Here is a 14,079-nt window from a genome sequence, read left to right on the forward strand (position 1 = left end):
ATAGGGAACTCTGTCATCTCTGTCCCAGCAGGGAACTCTGTCATCTCTGTCCTAATAGGGAACTCTGTCATCTCTGTCCTAATAGGGAACTCTGTCATCTCTGTCCTAATAGGGAACTCTGTCATCTCTGTCCCAGCAGGGAACTCTGTCATCTCTGTCCTAATAGGGAACTCTGTCATCTCTGTCCTAATAGGGAACTCTGTCATCTCTGTCCTAATAGGGAACTCTGTCATCTCTGTCCTAATAGGGAACTCTGTCATCTCTGTCCATGCAGGGAACTCTGTCATCTCTGTCCCAGCAGGGAACTCTGTCATCTCTGTCCTAATAGGGAACTCTGTAATCTCTGTCCTAATAGGGAACTCTGTCATCTCTGTCCTAATAGGGAACTCTGTCATCTCTGTCCTAATAGGGAACTCTGTCATCTCTGTCCCAGCAGGGAACTCTGTCATCTCTGTCCTAATAGGGAACTCTGTCATCTCTGTCCTAATAGGGAACTCTGTCATCTCTGTCCTAATAGGGAACTCTGTCATCTCTGTCCTAATAGGGAACTCTGTCATCTCTGTCCCTGCAGGGAACTCTGTCATCTCTGTCCCAGCAGGGAACTCTGTCATCTCTGTCCTAATAGGGAACTCTGTCATCTCTGTCCTAATAGGGAACTCTGTCATCTCTGTCCTAATAGGGAACTCTGTCATCTCTGTCCTAATAGGGAACTCTGTCATCTCTGTCCTAATAGGGAACTCTGTCATCTCTGTCCTAATAGGGAACTCTGTCATATCTGTCCCAATAGGGAACTCTGTCATCTCTGTCCTAATAGGGAACTCTGTCATCTCTGTCCCAGTAGGGAACTTTGTCATCTCTGTCCTAATAGGGAACTCTGTCATCTCTGTCCCAGCAGGGAACTCTGTCATCTCTGTCCTAATAGGGAACTCTGTCATCTCTGTCCTAATAGGGAACTCTGTCATCTCTGTCCTAATAGGGAACTCTGTCATCTCTGTCCCAGCAGGGAACTCTGTCATCTCTGTCCTAATAGGGAACTCTGTCATCTCTGTCCTAATAGGGAACTCTGTCATCTCTGTCCTAATAGGGAACTCTGTCATCTCTGTCCTAATAGGGAACTCTGTCATCTCTGTCCCTGCAGGGAACTCTGTCATCTCTGTCCCAGCAGGGAACTCAGTCATCTCTGTCCTAATAGGGAACTCTGTCATCTCTGTCCTAATAGGGAACTCTGTCATCTCTGTCCTAATAGGGAACTCTGTCATCTCTGTCCCAATAGGGAACTCTGTCATCTCTGTCCTAATAGGGAACTCTGTCATCTCTGTCCTAATAGGGAACTCTGTCATCTCTGTCCCAATAGGGAACTCTGTCATCTCTGTCCCAGCAGGGAACTCTGTCATCTCTGTCCTAATAGGGAACTCTGTCATCTCTGTCCCAATAGGGAACTCTGTCATCTCTGTCCTAATAGGGAACTCTATCATCTCTGTCCTAATAGGGAACTCTGTCATCTCTGTCCTAATAGGGAACTCTGTCATCTCTGTCCTAATAGGGAACTCTGTCATCTCTGTCCTAATAGGGAACTCTGTCATCTCTGTCCTAATAGGGAACTCTGTCATCTCTGTCCTAATAGGGAACTCTATCATCTCTGTCCTAATAGGGAACTCTGTCATCTCTGTCCTAATAGGGAACTCTGTCATCTCTGTCCTAATAGGGAACTCTGTCATCTCTGTCCTAATAGGGAACTCTGTCATCTCTGTCCCAGCAGGGAACTCTGTCATCTCTGTCCCAGCAGGGAACTCTGTCATCTCTGTCCTAATAGGGAACTCTGTCATCTCTGTCCCAATAGGGAACTCTGTCATCTCTGTCCTAATAGGGAACTCTATCATCTCTGTCCTAATAGGGAACTCTGTCATCTCTGTCCTAATAGGGAACTCTATCATCTCTGTCCTAATAGGGAACTCTGTCATCTCTGTCCTAATAGGGAACTCTGTCATCTCTGTCCCAGCAGGGAACTCTGTCATCTCTGTCCTAATAGGGAACTCTGTCATCTCTGTCCCAATAGGGAACTCTGTCATCTCTGTCCTAATAGGGAACTCTGTCATCTCTGTCCTAATAGGGAACTCTGTCATCTCTGTCCTAATAGGGAACTCTGTCATCTCTGTCCCAGCAGGGAACTCTGTCATCTCTGTCCTAATAGGGAACTCTGTCATCTCTGTCCCAGCAGGGAACTCTGTCATCTCTGTCCCAGCAGGGAACTCTGTCATCTCTGTCCTAATAGGGAACTCTGTCATCTCTGTCCCAATAGGGAACTCTGTCATCTCTGTCCTAATAGGGAACTCTGTCATCTCTGTCCTAATAGGGAACTCTGTCATCTCTGTCCCAGCAGGGAACTCTGTCATCTCTGTCCTAATAGGGAACTCTGTCATCTCTGTCCCAGCAGGGAACTCTGTCATCTCTGTCCCAGCAGGGAACTCTGTCATCTCTGTCCTAATAGGGAACTCTGTCATCTCTGTCCTAATAGGGAACTCTGTCATCTCTGTCCTTGAGCAAAATGAATTTCTCTGGTCATCCACTGATAATGTTTCACCCAAAATCATTTGATTAAACCACACAAAAAAATAGATCCTTAAATAATGTCAGTTTAAGCAATTTTATTAGAAACAGAATCACAGCAAAATAAATCTGTGCAGTTTTAAAAAGTTGAGTCATTCAACGACTAAGCATGCCGTTGTAGCGTAACTCTGTAGATACTCATTGTTGTGTTCAGGTAGTCAGTAGACGCTGATGGCTGATCTGGAGTCAGTGTTACTTATTGCAGGAGGAAGAGGACAGATCATGTAGTTGTTGGTTGAAACTGATCTGGAGTCAGTGTTACTTATTACAGGAGGAAGAGGACAGATCATGTAGTTGTTGGTTGAAACTGATCTGGAGTCAGTGTTACTTATTGCAGGAGGAAGAGGACAGATCATGTAGTTGTTGGTTGAAACTGATCTGGAGTCAGTGTTACTTATTGCAGGAGGAAGAGGACAGATCATGTAGTTGTTGGTTGAAACTGATCTGGAGTCAGTGTTACTTATTGCAGGAGGAAGAGGACAGATCATGTAGTTGTTGGTTGAAACTGATCTGGAGTCAGTGTTACTTATTGCAGGAGGAAGAGGACAGATCATGTAGTTGTTGGTTGAAACTGATCTGGAGTCAGTGTTACTTATTGCAGGAGGAAGAGGACAGATCATGTAGTTGTTGGTTGAAACTGATCTGGAGTCAGTGTTACTTATTACAGGAGGAAGAGGACAGATCATGTAGTTGTTGGTTGAAACTGATCTGGAGTCAGTGTTACTTATTGCAGGAGGAAGAGGACAGATCATGTAGTTGTTGGTTGAAACTGATCTGGAGTCAGTGTTACTTATTACAGGAGGAAGAGGACAGATCATGTAGTTGTTGGTTGAAACTGATCTGGAGTCAGTGTTACTTATTGCAGGAGGAAGAGGACAGATCATGTAGTTGTTGGTTGAAACTGATCTGGAGTCAGTGTTACTTATTGCAGGAGGAGGCGGAGAGCTCGTGCTTGTCATTACGAGGGTTAAACCACACCTCAAACGTACATGTCAGACGCTGTAAAACAAACAAACGATGTCAAACGATGTCACATTAATGTCAATATACTGTACATACGCTGTGATCTATGAGGTCAATATTACATGGTGTACTGTCTGTATAGGCCAAGTACCAGACCTGTTTGTGCTTTTGTTACCAACATGTCTGATAACACAAACCAGTCTGGTACCCCCAGGCAAGTACTGTATATGTACTGCAAGCTATAGTTTTTTACTTACATAAGTATACGGTTCTAATACCCAGCTCAGTATCTGCATTAAGTGCTAAAAATCTCTCCATTAAAAGGAAAAAGCTGCTAAATCTGGAGCTTTCCCAATGCAGAGGCACTTATGTAATAATTACACTTATGTAACCCAGTGTCCCAAATGGCACCCTAGTCCCTATATAGTGCACTACTCTGGTCAAAAGTAGTGCACTATATAGAGAACAGGGTGCCATTTGGAACACAAATACCGTTTTTAAGTTCCATACAGTATATCTGTATTCTTTGGTCTGTAAATTTATGAGCATCAGAAAATACATGTAGTATTTATTTATGTAGTATTTATGAAAAAAAAAATTTAATTAAAATGCACTCACTAACTGTAAGTCGCTCTGGATAAGAGCGTCTGCTAAATTTTTAGATTTACATTTTAGTCATTTAGCAGACGCTCTTATCCAGAGCGACTTACATGAGCAATTAGGGTTAAGTGCCTTGCTCAAGGGCACATCGACAGATTTTTCACCTAGTCGGCTTGGGGATTAGAACCAGCGACCTTTCGGTTACTGGCACAACGCTCTTAACCACTAAGCTACCTGCCGCCCGTAACGACAAAGCTGTAAATGTAAATATTTAGAAAAGTCACCCTTTTCCCCAGAACACAGGACTCCACATCAGAGTTGTGCTCGGTTTTGAGGCACTTGGTCTTCCCGATGGTCGCCTCAATCTTATAGTTGATCTTGTTAGTCACCTGTGTTGGTCATATAAAGGAGAGCCTTAGGAAAAACAAACTTACAACCCTATTGACATCAGCTTTTTAGTTGACTAAATTAACTAATAATGAGAGATGTTTTTTTTCATGAAAAGTTCAGTGATGTACAACTATATAAAATGAATGTTATCCAATCCTTCCATTACTAGCAGAAGGTGTGTAAAGGACTGTATCATGTAAAGGGAGGTAGCAAGAAGGATAGGAATGTGTCCAAAATGGGAAAAGTAGTGCACTATACAGGAAGTAGAGTATAATTATGATGTCACCTGAGTCTCAGCAGAGATGACGTTGATGAGTCTGAAGTATTTCCTGGCATTAGACTGGCTGTTAAACGCCTCCACGGCAGCTTTAGCAGCAGTCTGTATCTCCGGGCTCTCTGGGTCTCTGTTGAACCAGCCACCCAGAGGCTGGATGTTCTCTACAACCACAACAAACACACAGACTCAGTTAGATGGAGCTGAACAGAAGAGAGGAACGCGTTGAGACTGAGAACACCTACATGTTTTGTCATGGGCCTCTCACTCCACCGGGTTACCACCTTAATTTTCTTCCACTCTGCTCACCACTCTCTCTACTCAGCCTAACTAGCTCCACCTGTCCCTGCTCTGCTCTGCTCTAATTACTCTGCCAGCTGCGCTGCATTACCCACTACCTCTCCCAGTATTTAAGGCCCTGTCTTTCAGCTCTCCGGTGTCAGATCGTCTGCAAAGCTCACACCCGGAACCTGTTTGCTCGCGCTTCTGGCTCACCCTGGTTTTGTGACCCCGGACCTGCCTGTTTTTTTGGATACTCTTCTGCCTCAGGAGATCCAGACCTGCTTCTGCCATTACGACTCCTGACTACTCTTCAATCCCGGTAACTCTGACCAGCCTTCTGCCTTGCTACTACGTATTTTGGATTTCCCTTGAACTGTACTGCTGCCTGGTTTCATTCCGCCCTGTTGTGTCTGTGTCTCCCCCCCCCAGGACTTCTGGACCACCCACCACCGGCTTCATAGGACGCATCGCTGCCACTGGGGGGGGCACAGACCCAGCACATTGGACGGGATCCCTGTTACCCCTGGAGCCTTCATTCACTCCCTACTTCCCTTTTCCCTTAAGTTTAATAAACTTGCTGGTGTGACGCAATTGTGGTCCTCTGGTCGTCTGTCTGAACCGTGACAGTACGATCTGACCATTATGGACTCAGCGCACACTTTCCCCGACATGGAAACCGAGGAGCATGAGCAGCAGTTCCAGCAGCAGCAACAACAACTCGCCATGATCATTCAACTCCTCACCAACCTTACCCCAGCCAGTCTGCCCACCAGCCCTGCCCCCGAGTTACCTGCCCCGGTCATTGCAGCCGCTGCTCCGGAACCCAAGATTGGAAACCCCGAGCGGTTCAACGGCGATTCAACCCAGGTCCGGCCATTCCTGACTAGCTGCCGACTTCAGTTCTCCTTGCAGCCAAGGACCTTCGCCACGGAGGGGGCTAAAGTTGGGTATGCCATCACTCACCTGACGGGCCGAGCTCGACTCTGGGGAACAGCAGAGTTCGAACGTCAAACCCCCGCATGTGCAACCTTCGACCTGTTTGCTGAGGAGATGCTGAAGGTGTTTGACCTGGATTCACCCACCGCAGAGGCGTCTCGTGAACTGTTCAGTATTCGACAAGGCAGACGTACAGTCGCAGACCATTCCATCGACTTCCGAACCCTGGCTAGACGAAGTTCTTGGAACACACCATCGTTGGTGGACGCGTTCTTCCATAGTTTGGCTGACTATATCAAGGACGAGTTGGTCTCCCATGAACTGCCTTCCACTCTTGATGAAGCCATCGCACTGACTGTCAGGATCGACAGAAGGATACAGACCCGTCGTCGTGAGAGGGGGCGCCAAGGTCCACCTACTACCGGCATTCGGAGAGATCCGACTGGGCTCCTGTCATCTACTGCCACTCACCCAGGTCAGCTTGATCAGTCTGAGCCTATGGAGATTGGGCGAGCCCCTCTCACTCCTGCAGAGCGCCAGCGCCGCTTCACCTCAAACCTCTGCCTCTATTGTGGAGGTGATGGACATCGTGTGGTAACCTGCCCTTTAAAGGGCCGAAGCTCACCGGGCATAGGGGGAGTCCGGTTGAGTTCAATGACCATCCAGTCCTCCGACCGCAAACCCCTGCTGCAAGTTCACCTCCGCCTCTCTGACTCAACTCACACCCTGGCTGCTCTGGTGGATTCTGGCGCCGAAGCCAACATAATGGACATCAAGCTGGCACGCCAACTGGGACTGGAGAACCTCCGTTTGACACCTCCTATTCCTGCCCGGGCACTGGACGGACACTTACTCGGATCGGTCACTCATGTCACGGCCCCGGTCTCGATGGGTCTGTCCGGAAACCATCAAGAAACGATCCAGTTTCACCTGCTCCCCTCTCCAGGCCAACCCCTCATCCTGGGTTACCCATGGCTCCGCCGGCACAACCCTCAGCTCGACTGGGTGACCGGGGTGATCAGGGAGTGGGGAGAGGACTGCCACCGAACCTGCCTGCTTGCTGCCGCACTACCCCCTCGGCCAGTACCTACTAACTCCGCTCCTGACCTCTCCAATGTCCCAGAATGCTACCATGGTCTCAGAGAGGTGTTTAACAAAGCAAGAGCCACATCTCTGCCCCCTCACCGACCGTACGACTGTGCCATCGACCTCCTCCCTGGAACAGCTCCTCCAAAGGGTCGTCTTTATTCGTTGTCTGCTCCTGAAAGAAAGTCCATGGAGGACTACATCAATGGCTCTCTGTCCGCAGGATTAATCCGTTCATCTTCATCTCCTGCTGGTGCTGGTTTCTTCTTTGTGGGGAAGAAGGACGGATCTCTTCGCCCCTGCATCGACTACAGGGGACTCAACGACATCACAGTGAAAAACCGTTACCCTCTGCCTCTGCTCACCTCTGCTTTTGAGTTGCTCCAGGGAGCCACTGTTTTTACCAAGTTGGATCTCAGAAACGCTTACCACCTAGTGCGGATCCGGGAGGGAGATGAATGGAAAACCGCATTCAATACACCAACAGGCCACTACGAGTATCTGGTTATGCCTTTTGGCCTCACCAATGCTCCTGCTGTGTTCCAGGCTCTAGTGAATGATGTACTGCGGGACATGTTAAACAAGTTTGTCTTCGTTTACCTGGATGACATCTTAATCTACTCCAGAAACCTGTCTGAACACACCCGCCATGTCCAGCAAGTCCTTCATCGTCTTCTGGAGAATTCCCTCTACGCCAAGGCAGAGAAATGTGAGTTTCACGTCAAGACAGTGGCCTTCCTGGGGTACATAGTGGCAGAGGGAAGTATCCAAATGGATCCTGCCAAAGTATCAGCAGTCACTTCATGGCCAGTTCCGGAGAACAGAAAGAAGCTGCAACAGTTTCTGGGGTTTGCTAACTTCTATAGGAAGTTTATCCGGAACTACAGTACCGTTGCTGCCCCTCTCACTGCTCTAACCAGCACCAAGCAACCCTTCACCTGGACCCCAGCAGCCGACAAAGCCTTCAGTACCCTCAAGGTGAGGTTCACCTCCGCTCCCATCCTCCAGATGCCTGATGTGGACCGGCAATTCATTGTGGAGGTGGACGCCTCGGATGTGGGAGTTGGTGCTGTGATTTCTCAGTGGGCTGCGGAGGATAGGAAGCTCCATCCCTGTGCCTTTTTCTCACGTCGGTTGTCCCCCTCTGAGTGCAATTACGACATAGGGAACCGTGAGCTGCTGGCTGTGAAGCTTGCCTTGGAGGAGTGGCGTCACTGGCTGGAGGGGTCCACCATTCCATTTCTCGTTTGGACCGATCATAAGAACTTGGAGTACATCCGCACGGCCAAACGGTTGAACTCCAGGCAGTCCCGCTGGGCCCTGTTCTTCACCAGGTTTAATTTCACTCTGTCATACCGGCCTGGATCACGCAACACCAAGCCAGACGCCCTCTCCCGTCAATTCCAGAAGGATGACACCCCCTCCAAGGACCCTGTGTCGATTCTGCCAAGTCCCTGCATCGTTGCAGCTCTGACCTGGGCTGTTGAGGAACAGGTGCTGGAGGCTCTCCGTAACCAGCCAGGTCCCAGCACTTGCCCAGCTGACCGCCTTTTTGTCCCCGAAGACCTGAGGTCCCAGGTCGTTCAGTGGGGACATGACTCCCGCCTAGCTTGTCACCCTGGCTCCACCCGCACTTACAACCTGCTCGCCCAGAGGTTCTGGTGGCCCTCTCTGAGGAAGGATGTACGGGGATTCGTCCAAGCCTGCCCCATCTGCAACCAACACAAGTCGTCCTGCCAGCCCCCAGCCGGATTGCTGCAGCCCCTGCCTGTGCCCAGACGTCCCTGGTCTCACATCGCCCTTGACTTTGTCACGGGGCTGCCCCCTTCAAGTGGCATGACCGTCATTCTCACCATCGTTGACCGTTTCAGCAAGATGGCACACTTCATTCCCCTCCCCAAGCTCCCAACCGCCAAGGAGACCGCCCAGGTGGTCCTGGAACACGTCTTCCGGATCCACGGACTGCCTAAGGATGTAGTTTCTGACCGTGGTCCACAATTCTCCTCCGCTTTTTGGAAGGAGTTCTGTCACCTGCTGGGAGCCACAGTCAGTCTGACTTCCGGATTCCATCCCCAATCCAATGGGCAGTCAGAGCGGGCTAATCAGGAGCTCGAGAAGGCACTGCGATGCATGACTTCACGCAACCCCCACTCCTGGTCGCAGCAATTGACATGGGTGGAGTACGCACACAATTCTCTGACCTGCTCTGCCATCGGTATGTCCCCTTTCCAATGTGTTTATGGATACCAGCCTCCTCTATTTGCCAGCCAGGAAGAGGAGGTTACTTGCCCATCTGCACTTGCTTTTGCCCGTCGATGTCGCCGCACCTGGTCACAAGCCCGAGCCACACTCCTCAGATCCGTTGCCAGCTACACTACCGGGGCCAACCGTCGGAGAATTCCTGCTCCCGCCTACCATGTTGGTCAAAGGGTGTGGTTGTCATCGAAGAACCTGCCACTCAGGGTGGAGTCGCAGAAGCTGGCACCTCGGTTCATTGGCCCATTCCCTATCATAAGAGTGATTAGCCCAACTGCTGTCCGGCTCCAACTGCCTAATTCCCTGAGGGTGCACCCCACTTTCCATGTGTCTAAGATTAAGCCCATCCATGAGAGTCCGCTGGTCCCTGCTGCGCCTGGTCCTCCTCCTCCACGGCTCGTCGATGGTGGTCTGGTTTACACCGTCCGCCGCCTGCTTCGGTCCAGACGGAGGGGTAGGGGTCTCCAGTACCTCATTGACTGGGAGGGCTATGGACCTGAGGAAAGGACCTGGGTGCCAGCTAGTCGGATTGTGGATAGGACTCTCATCACCGCTTTCCACCAACGGCATCCTGATCAACCTGCAATCCGTAGGGGCCGCCCCAGAGGGGTCCCTAACCGTCCTGCCCGCTCGGCTTCCTGTCCTGTGCCTGATCCTGTCTCGGGACCTGTCCCATCTCCCGACCACGGCCCTCCGGCTTCCTCCGAGGATGAGGACGTTCACTCGGACCGTTCGGAGGAGTTCTAGCCCTCCTCCGGCTCCCCTCCTCCCGCCCGGCGTGGTGTTGCTCTTGGGACTTCTGGGGCCGTCCCTTGGGGGGGGGGTTCTGTCATGGGCCTCTCACTCCACCGGGTTACCACCTTAATTTTCTTCCACTCTGCTCACCACTCTCTCTACTCAGCCTAACTAGCTCCACCTGTCCCTGCTCTGCTCTGCTCTAATTACTCTGCCAGCTGCGCTGCATTACCCACTACCTCTCCCAGTATTTAAGGCCCTGTCTTTCAGCTCTCCGGTGTCAGATCGTCTGCAAAGCTCACACCCGGAACCTGTTTGCTCGCGCTTCTGGCTCACCCTGGTTTTGTGACCCCGGACCTGCCTGTTTTTTTGGATACTCTTCTGCCTCAGGAGATCCAGACCTGCTTCTGCCATTACGACTCCTGACTACTCTTCAATCCCGGTAACTCTGACCAGCCTTCTGCCTTGCTACTACGTATTTTGGATTTCCCTTGAACTGTACTGCTGCCTGGTTTCATTCCGCCCTGTTGTGTCTGTGTCTCCCCCCCCCAGGACTTCTGGACCACCCACCACCGGCTTCATAGGACGCATCGCTGCCACTGGGGGGGGCACAGACCCAGCACATTGGACGGGATCCCTGTTACCCCTGGAGCCTTCATTCACTCCCTACTTCCCTTTTCCCTTAAGTTTAATAAACTTGCTGGTGTGACGCAATTGTGGTCCTCTGGTCGTCTGTCTGAACCGTGACATGTTTAGTAGCAAGTGGAACAGCGTCGCTGCGCTTGATTAGCAGTATTGTTCATTGTGGTGGGAAGATGTTTGTCGGGGGGGGACCGATATACAGACGGCTATAATCACTACAGGACTAGTAAAGGCCCAGTACACTACATTAATACAGGACTAGTAAAGGCCCAGTACACTACATTAATACAGGACTAGTAAAGGCCCAGTACACTACATTAATACAGGACTAGTAAAGGCCCAGTACACTACATTAATACAGGACTAGTAAAGGCCCAGTACACTACATTAATACAGGACTAGTAAAGGCCCAGTACACTACATTAATACAGGACTAGTAAAGGCCCAGTACACTACATTAATACAGGACTAGTAAAGGCCCAGTACACTACATTAATACAGGACTAGTAAAGGCCCAGTACACTACATTAATACAGGACTAGTAAAGGCCCAGTACACTACATTAATACAGGACTAGTAAAGGCCCAGTACACTACATTAATACAGGACTAGTAAAGGCCCAGTACACTACATTAATATAGGACTAGTAAAGGCTCAGTACACTACATTAATACAGGACTAGTAAAGGACCAGTACACTACATTAATACAGGACTAGTAAAGGCTCAGTACACTACATTAATACAGGACTAGTAAAGGCCCAGTACACTACATTAATTCAGGACTAGTAAAGGCCCAGTACACTACATTAATACAGGACTAGTAAAGGCCCAGTACACTACATTAATACAGGACTAGTAAAGGCCCAGTACACTACATTAATACAGGACTAGTAAAGGCCCAGTACACTACATTAATACAGGACTAGTAAAGGCCCAGTACACTACATTAATACAGGACTAGTAAAGGACCAGTACACTACATGAATACAGGACTAGTAAAGGCCCAGTACACTACATTAATACAGGACTAGTAAAGGACCAGTACACTACATTAATACAGGACTAGTAAAGGCCCAGTACACTACATGAATACAGGACTAGTAAAGGCCCAGTACACTACATTAATACAGGACTAGTAAAGGACCAGTACACTACATTAATACAGGACTAGTAAAGGCCCAGTACACTACATTAATACAGGACTAGTAAAGGACCAGTACACTACATTAATACAGGACTAGTAAAGGACCAGTACACTACATTAATACAGGACTAGTAAAGGCCCAGTACACTACATTAATACAGGACTAGTAAAGGCCCAGTACACTACTTGTTATTTTTAATTCTGCACCCTCAGCACCCCTACTTCCCAAGGCTATGGTATTGCTTTTTTTCCCATGTCCCTTACTGGGCTCGAACCAAGGATCTTCTGTCTCGCAAACACATGTGACCGCCCGCTTGACCTCGTCTTAGTCAATTACACTAAAGAAAAGGTAGCGGTTGGAAAGCGGGATTGGAGACATTTGAGGCTGGTCCACTGTGAGGTTATGAAGCTAACTCCTATACTAAAGGCTTACCCAGCAGGAGGAGCAGTCAGGAAAAACAGAACAGCAACACAGTCCAACTCTTCTGACTCATAGGAACCAGAGAGCTGAGTGGGCAGGATGGCGTCAATATTGTGGTAAAAAAAAAAAAGTCTGCCCAAAAAAAGTTCTCTCCCGTGTGCTTCTGCCCAGCTCAACATATGACATCAACTGCTCTGGCATTTCTGAGAGTCATTTATGTCTGGACAACAGACAGGGGTTTTCAAACAACCTTAAAATGGCATTTGGGGATTCAAAAAAAGTTAAGGAGGCCAAAAATATATATACCAATTGTTTGGATGGTTTAAGAAAAATGTAAAGTCCAAAATGGCACCAATCCCGGATTGCCCCTTTAAATGTTTCACTGCCACCAGAGCAACCAGACTTTTAACCCTCTATGTCTTGCTAGTTCCCCTCCTGTTGACATCAAACATTTTAATTAATCTTCAAATGAGCGGGGTTTGGATTAAGGTATTGAACCATTTCATGAATCACCTGAAGATTGAATCTAGTCCACAGTAGACCAGTCAGTAGACCAGTCAGTAGACCAGTCAGTAGACCAGTCAGTAGACCAGTCAGTGGACCAGTCAGTAGACCAGTCAGCGGACCAGTCAGTGGACCAGTCAGTGGACCAGTCAGTGGACCAGTCAGTGGACCAGTCAGTGGACCAGTCAGTGGACCAGTCAGTGAACCAGTCAGTGGACCAGTCAGTGGACCAGTCAGTGGACCAGTCAGTAGACCAGTCAGTGGACCAGTCAGTAGACCAGTCAGTAGACCAGTCAGTAGACCAGTCAGTGGACCAGTCAGTGGACCAGTCAGTGGACCAGTCAGTGGACCAGTCAGTGAACAGGCATTAATTGAATAAACAGATCAAGTTTAGCTCATCAGAATCAGCTCAGTGTATTGCTGTGTTTAGATTCAGCTAGTATCATATCACAACACTACTACTGGCTGGTTAGGGTAAGGTACACTAAGGTAATGTTAGGGATAGGTACACTAAGGTAAGGTTAGGGTAAGGTACACTAAGGTAATGTTAGGGTAAGGTACACTAAGGTAATGTTAGGGTAAGGTACACTAAGGTAATGTTAGGGTAAGGTACACTAAGGTAAGGTTAGGCTAAGGTACAGTAAGGGAAGGTTAGGATAAGGTAAGATTAGTGTAAGGTAAGGCAAGGTTAGCGTAAGGTAAGGTAGGCTAGTCCACAGTACTTACTGGCTGTGATGAGTTCCTCCTCTATGGGTTGAGGCTGCTCCTGTCCCTGAGCCACCAGGTAGAGAGCTGAGACCAGAGACAACATCAACAACTGGGGAGCCATGGTCTTATGGTTTCCTCTGGAGTTAGAAGACTATCCTGTGGAGTTAGATGAAGCTGTTAGCTCTCCGAGAGAGATAGAGAGCGAGAGACAGAGACAGAGACAGAGACAGAGAGAGAGAGAGAGAGAGAGAGAGAGAGAGAGAGGGAGACAGAGAGAGAGAGACAGAGAGAGAGAGACAGAGAGAGACAGAGAGAGAGACAGAGGGAGACAGAGAGAGAGAGACAGAGAGAGACAGAGAGAGACAGATTACCGGTAGCTATCCTCTGTGGTCCGGGTCAGTCTGCTGTTGAATGAGAGAAAGGAAGGGTTCTGTATTTAAGCACTGGAATGTTTAACCAGCCAGTTAAGTCCACACCCTCTTCCTGGCAGTAACAGCAGTCAGTCAGCAGGACTTTCATATAGATGACTG

General features: G+C 48.9%; 1 protein-coding gene across 1 annotated transcript; it reads right to left on the minus strand.

Moving 5' to 3' along the window:
- Positions 1-2,626: 2,626 nt before the first annotated feature.
- Positions 2,627-14,040, minus strand: LOC311128408 (cystatin-1-like). Its single transcript, XM_084160530.1, has 5 exons — positions 13,921-14,040; positions 13,568-13,705; positions 4,847-4,998; positions 4,455-4,559; positions 2,627-3,606 (listed from the first exon to the last, which is right to left on the minus strand). The coding sequence occupies exons 2-5, from the start codon at positions 13,668-13,670 to the stop codon at positions 3,526-3,528; spliced, it is 441 nt and encodes a 146-aa protein (XP_084016656.1). The 5' UTR covers positions 13,671-13,705; positions 13,921-14,040; the 3' UTR covers positions 2,627-3,525.
- Positions 14,041-14,079: the final 39 nt, after the last annotated feature.

The sequence above is a fragment of the Coregonus lavaretus genome, assembly GCF_964263955.1.
Source record: "Coregonus lavaretus genome assembly, chromosome: 4".
Lineage (NCBI taxonomy): Eukaryota > Metazoa > Chordata > Actinopteri > Salmoniformes > Salmonidae > Coregonus > Coregonus lavaretus.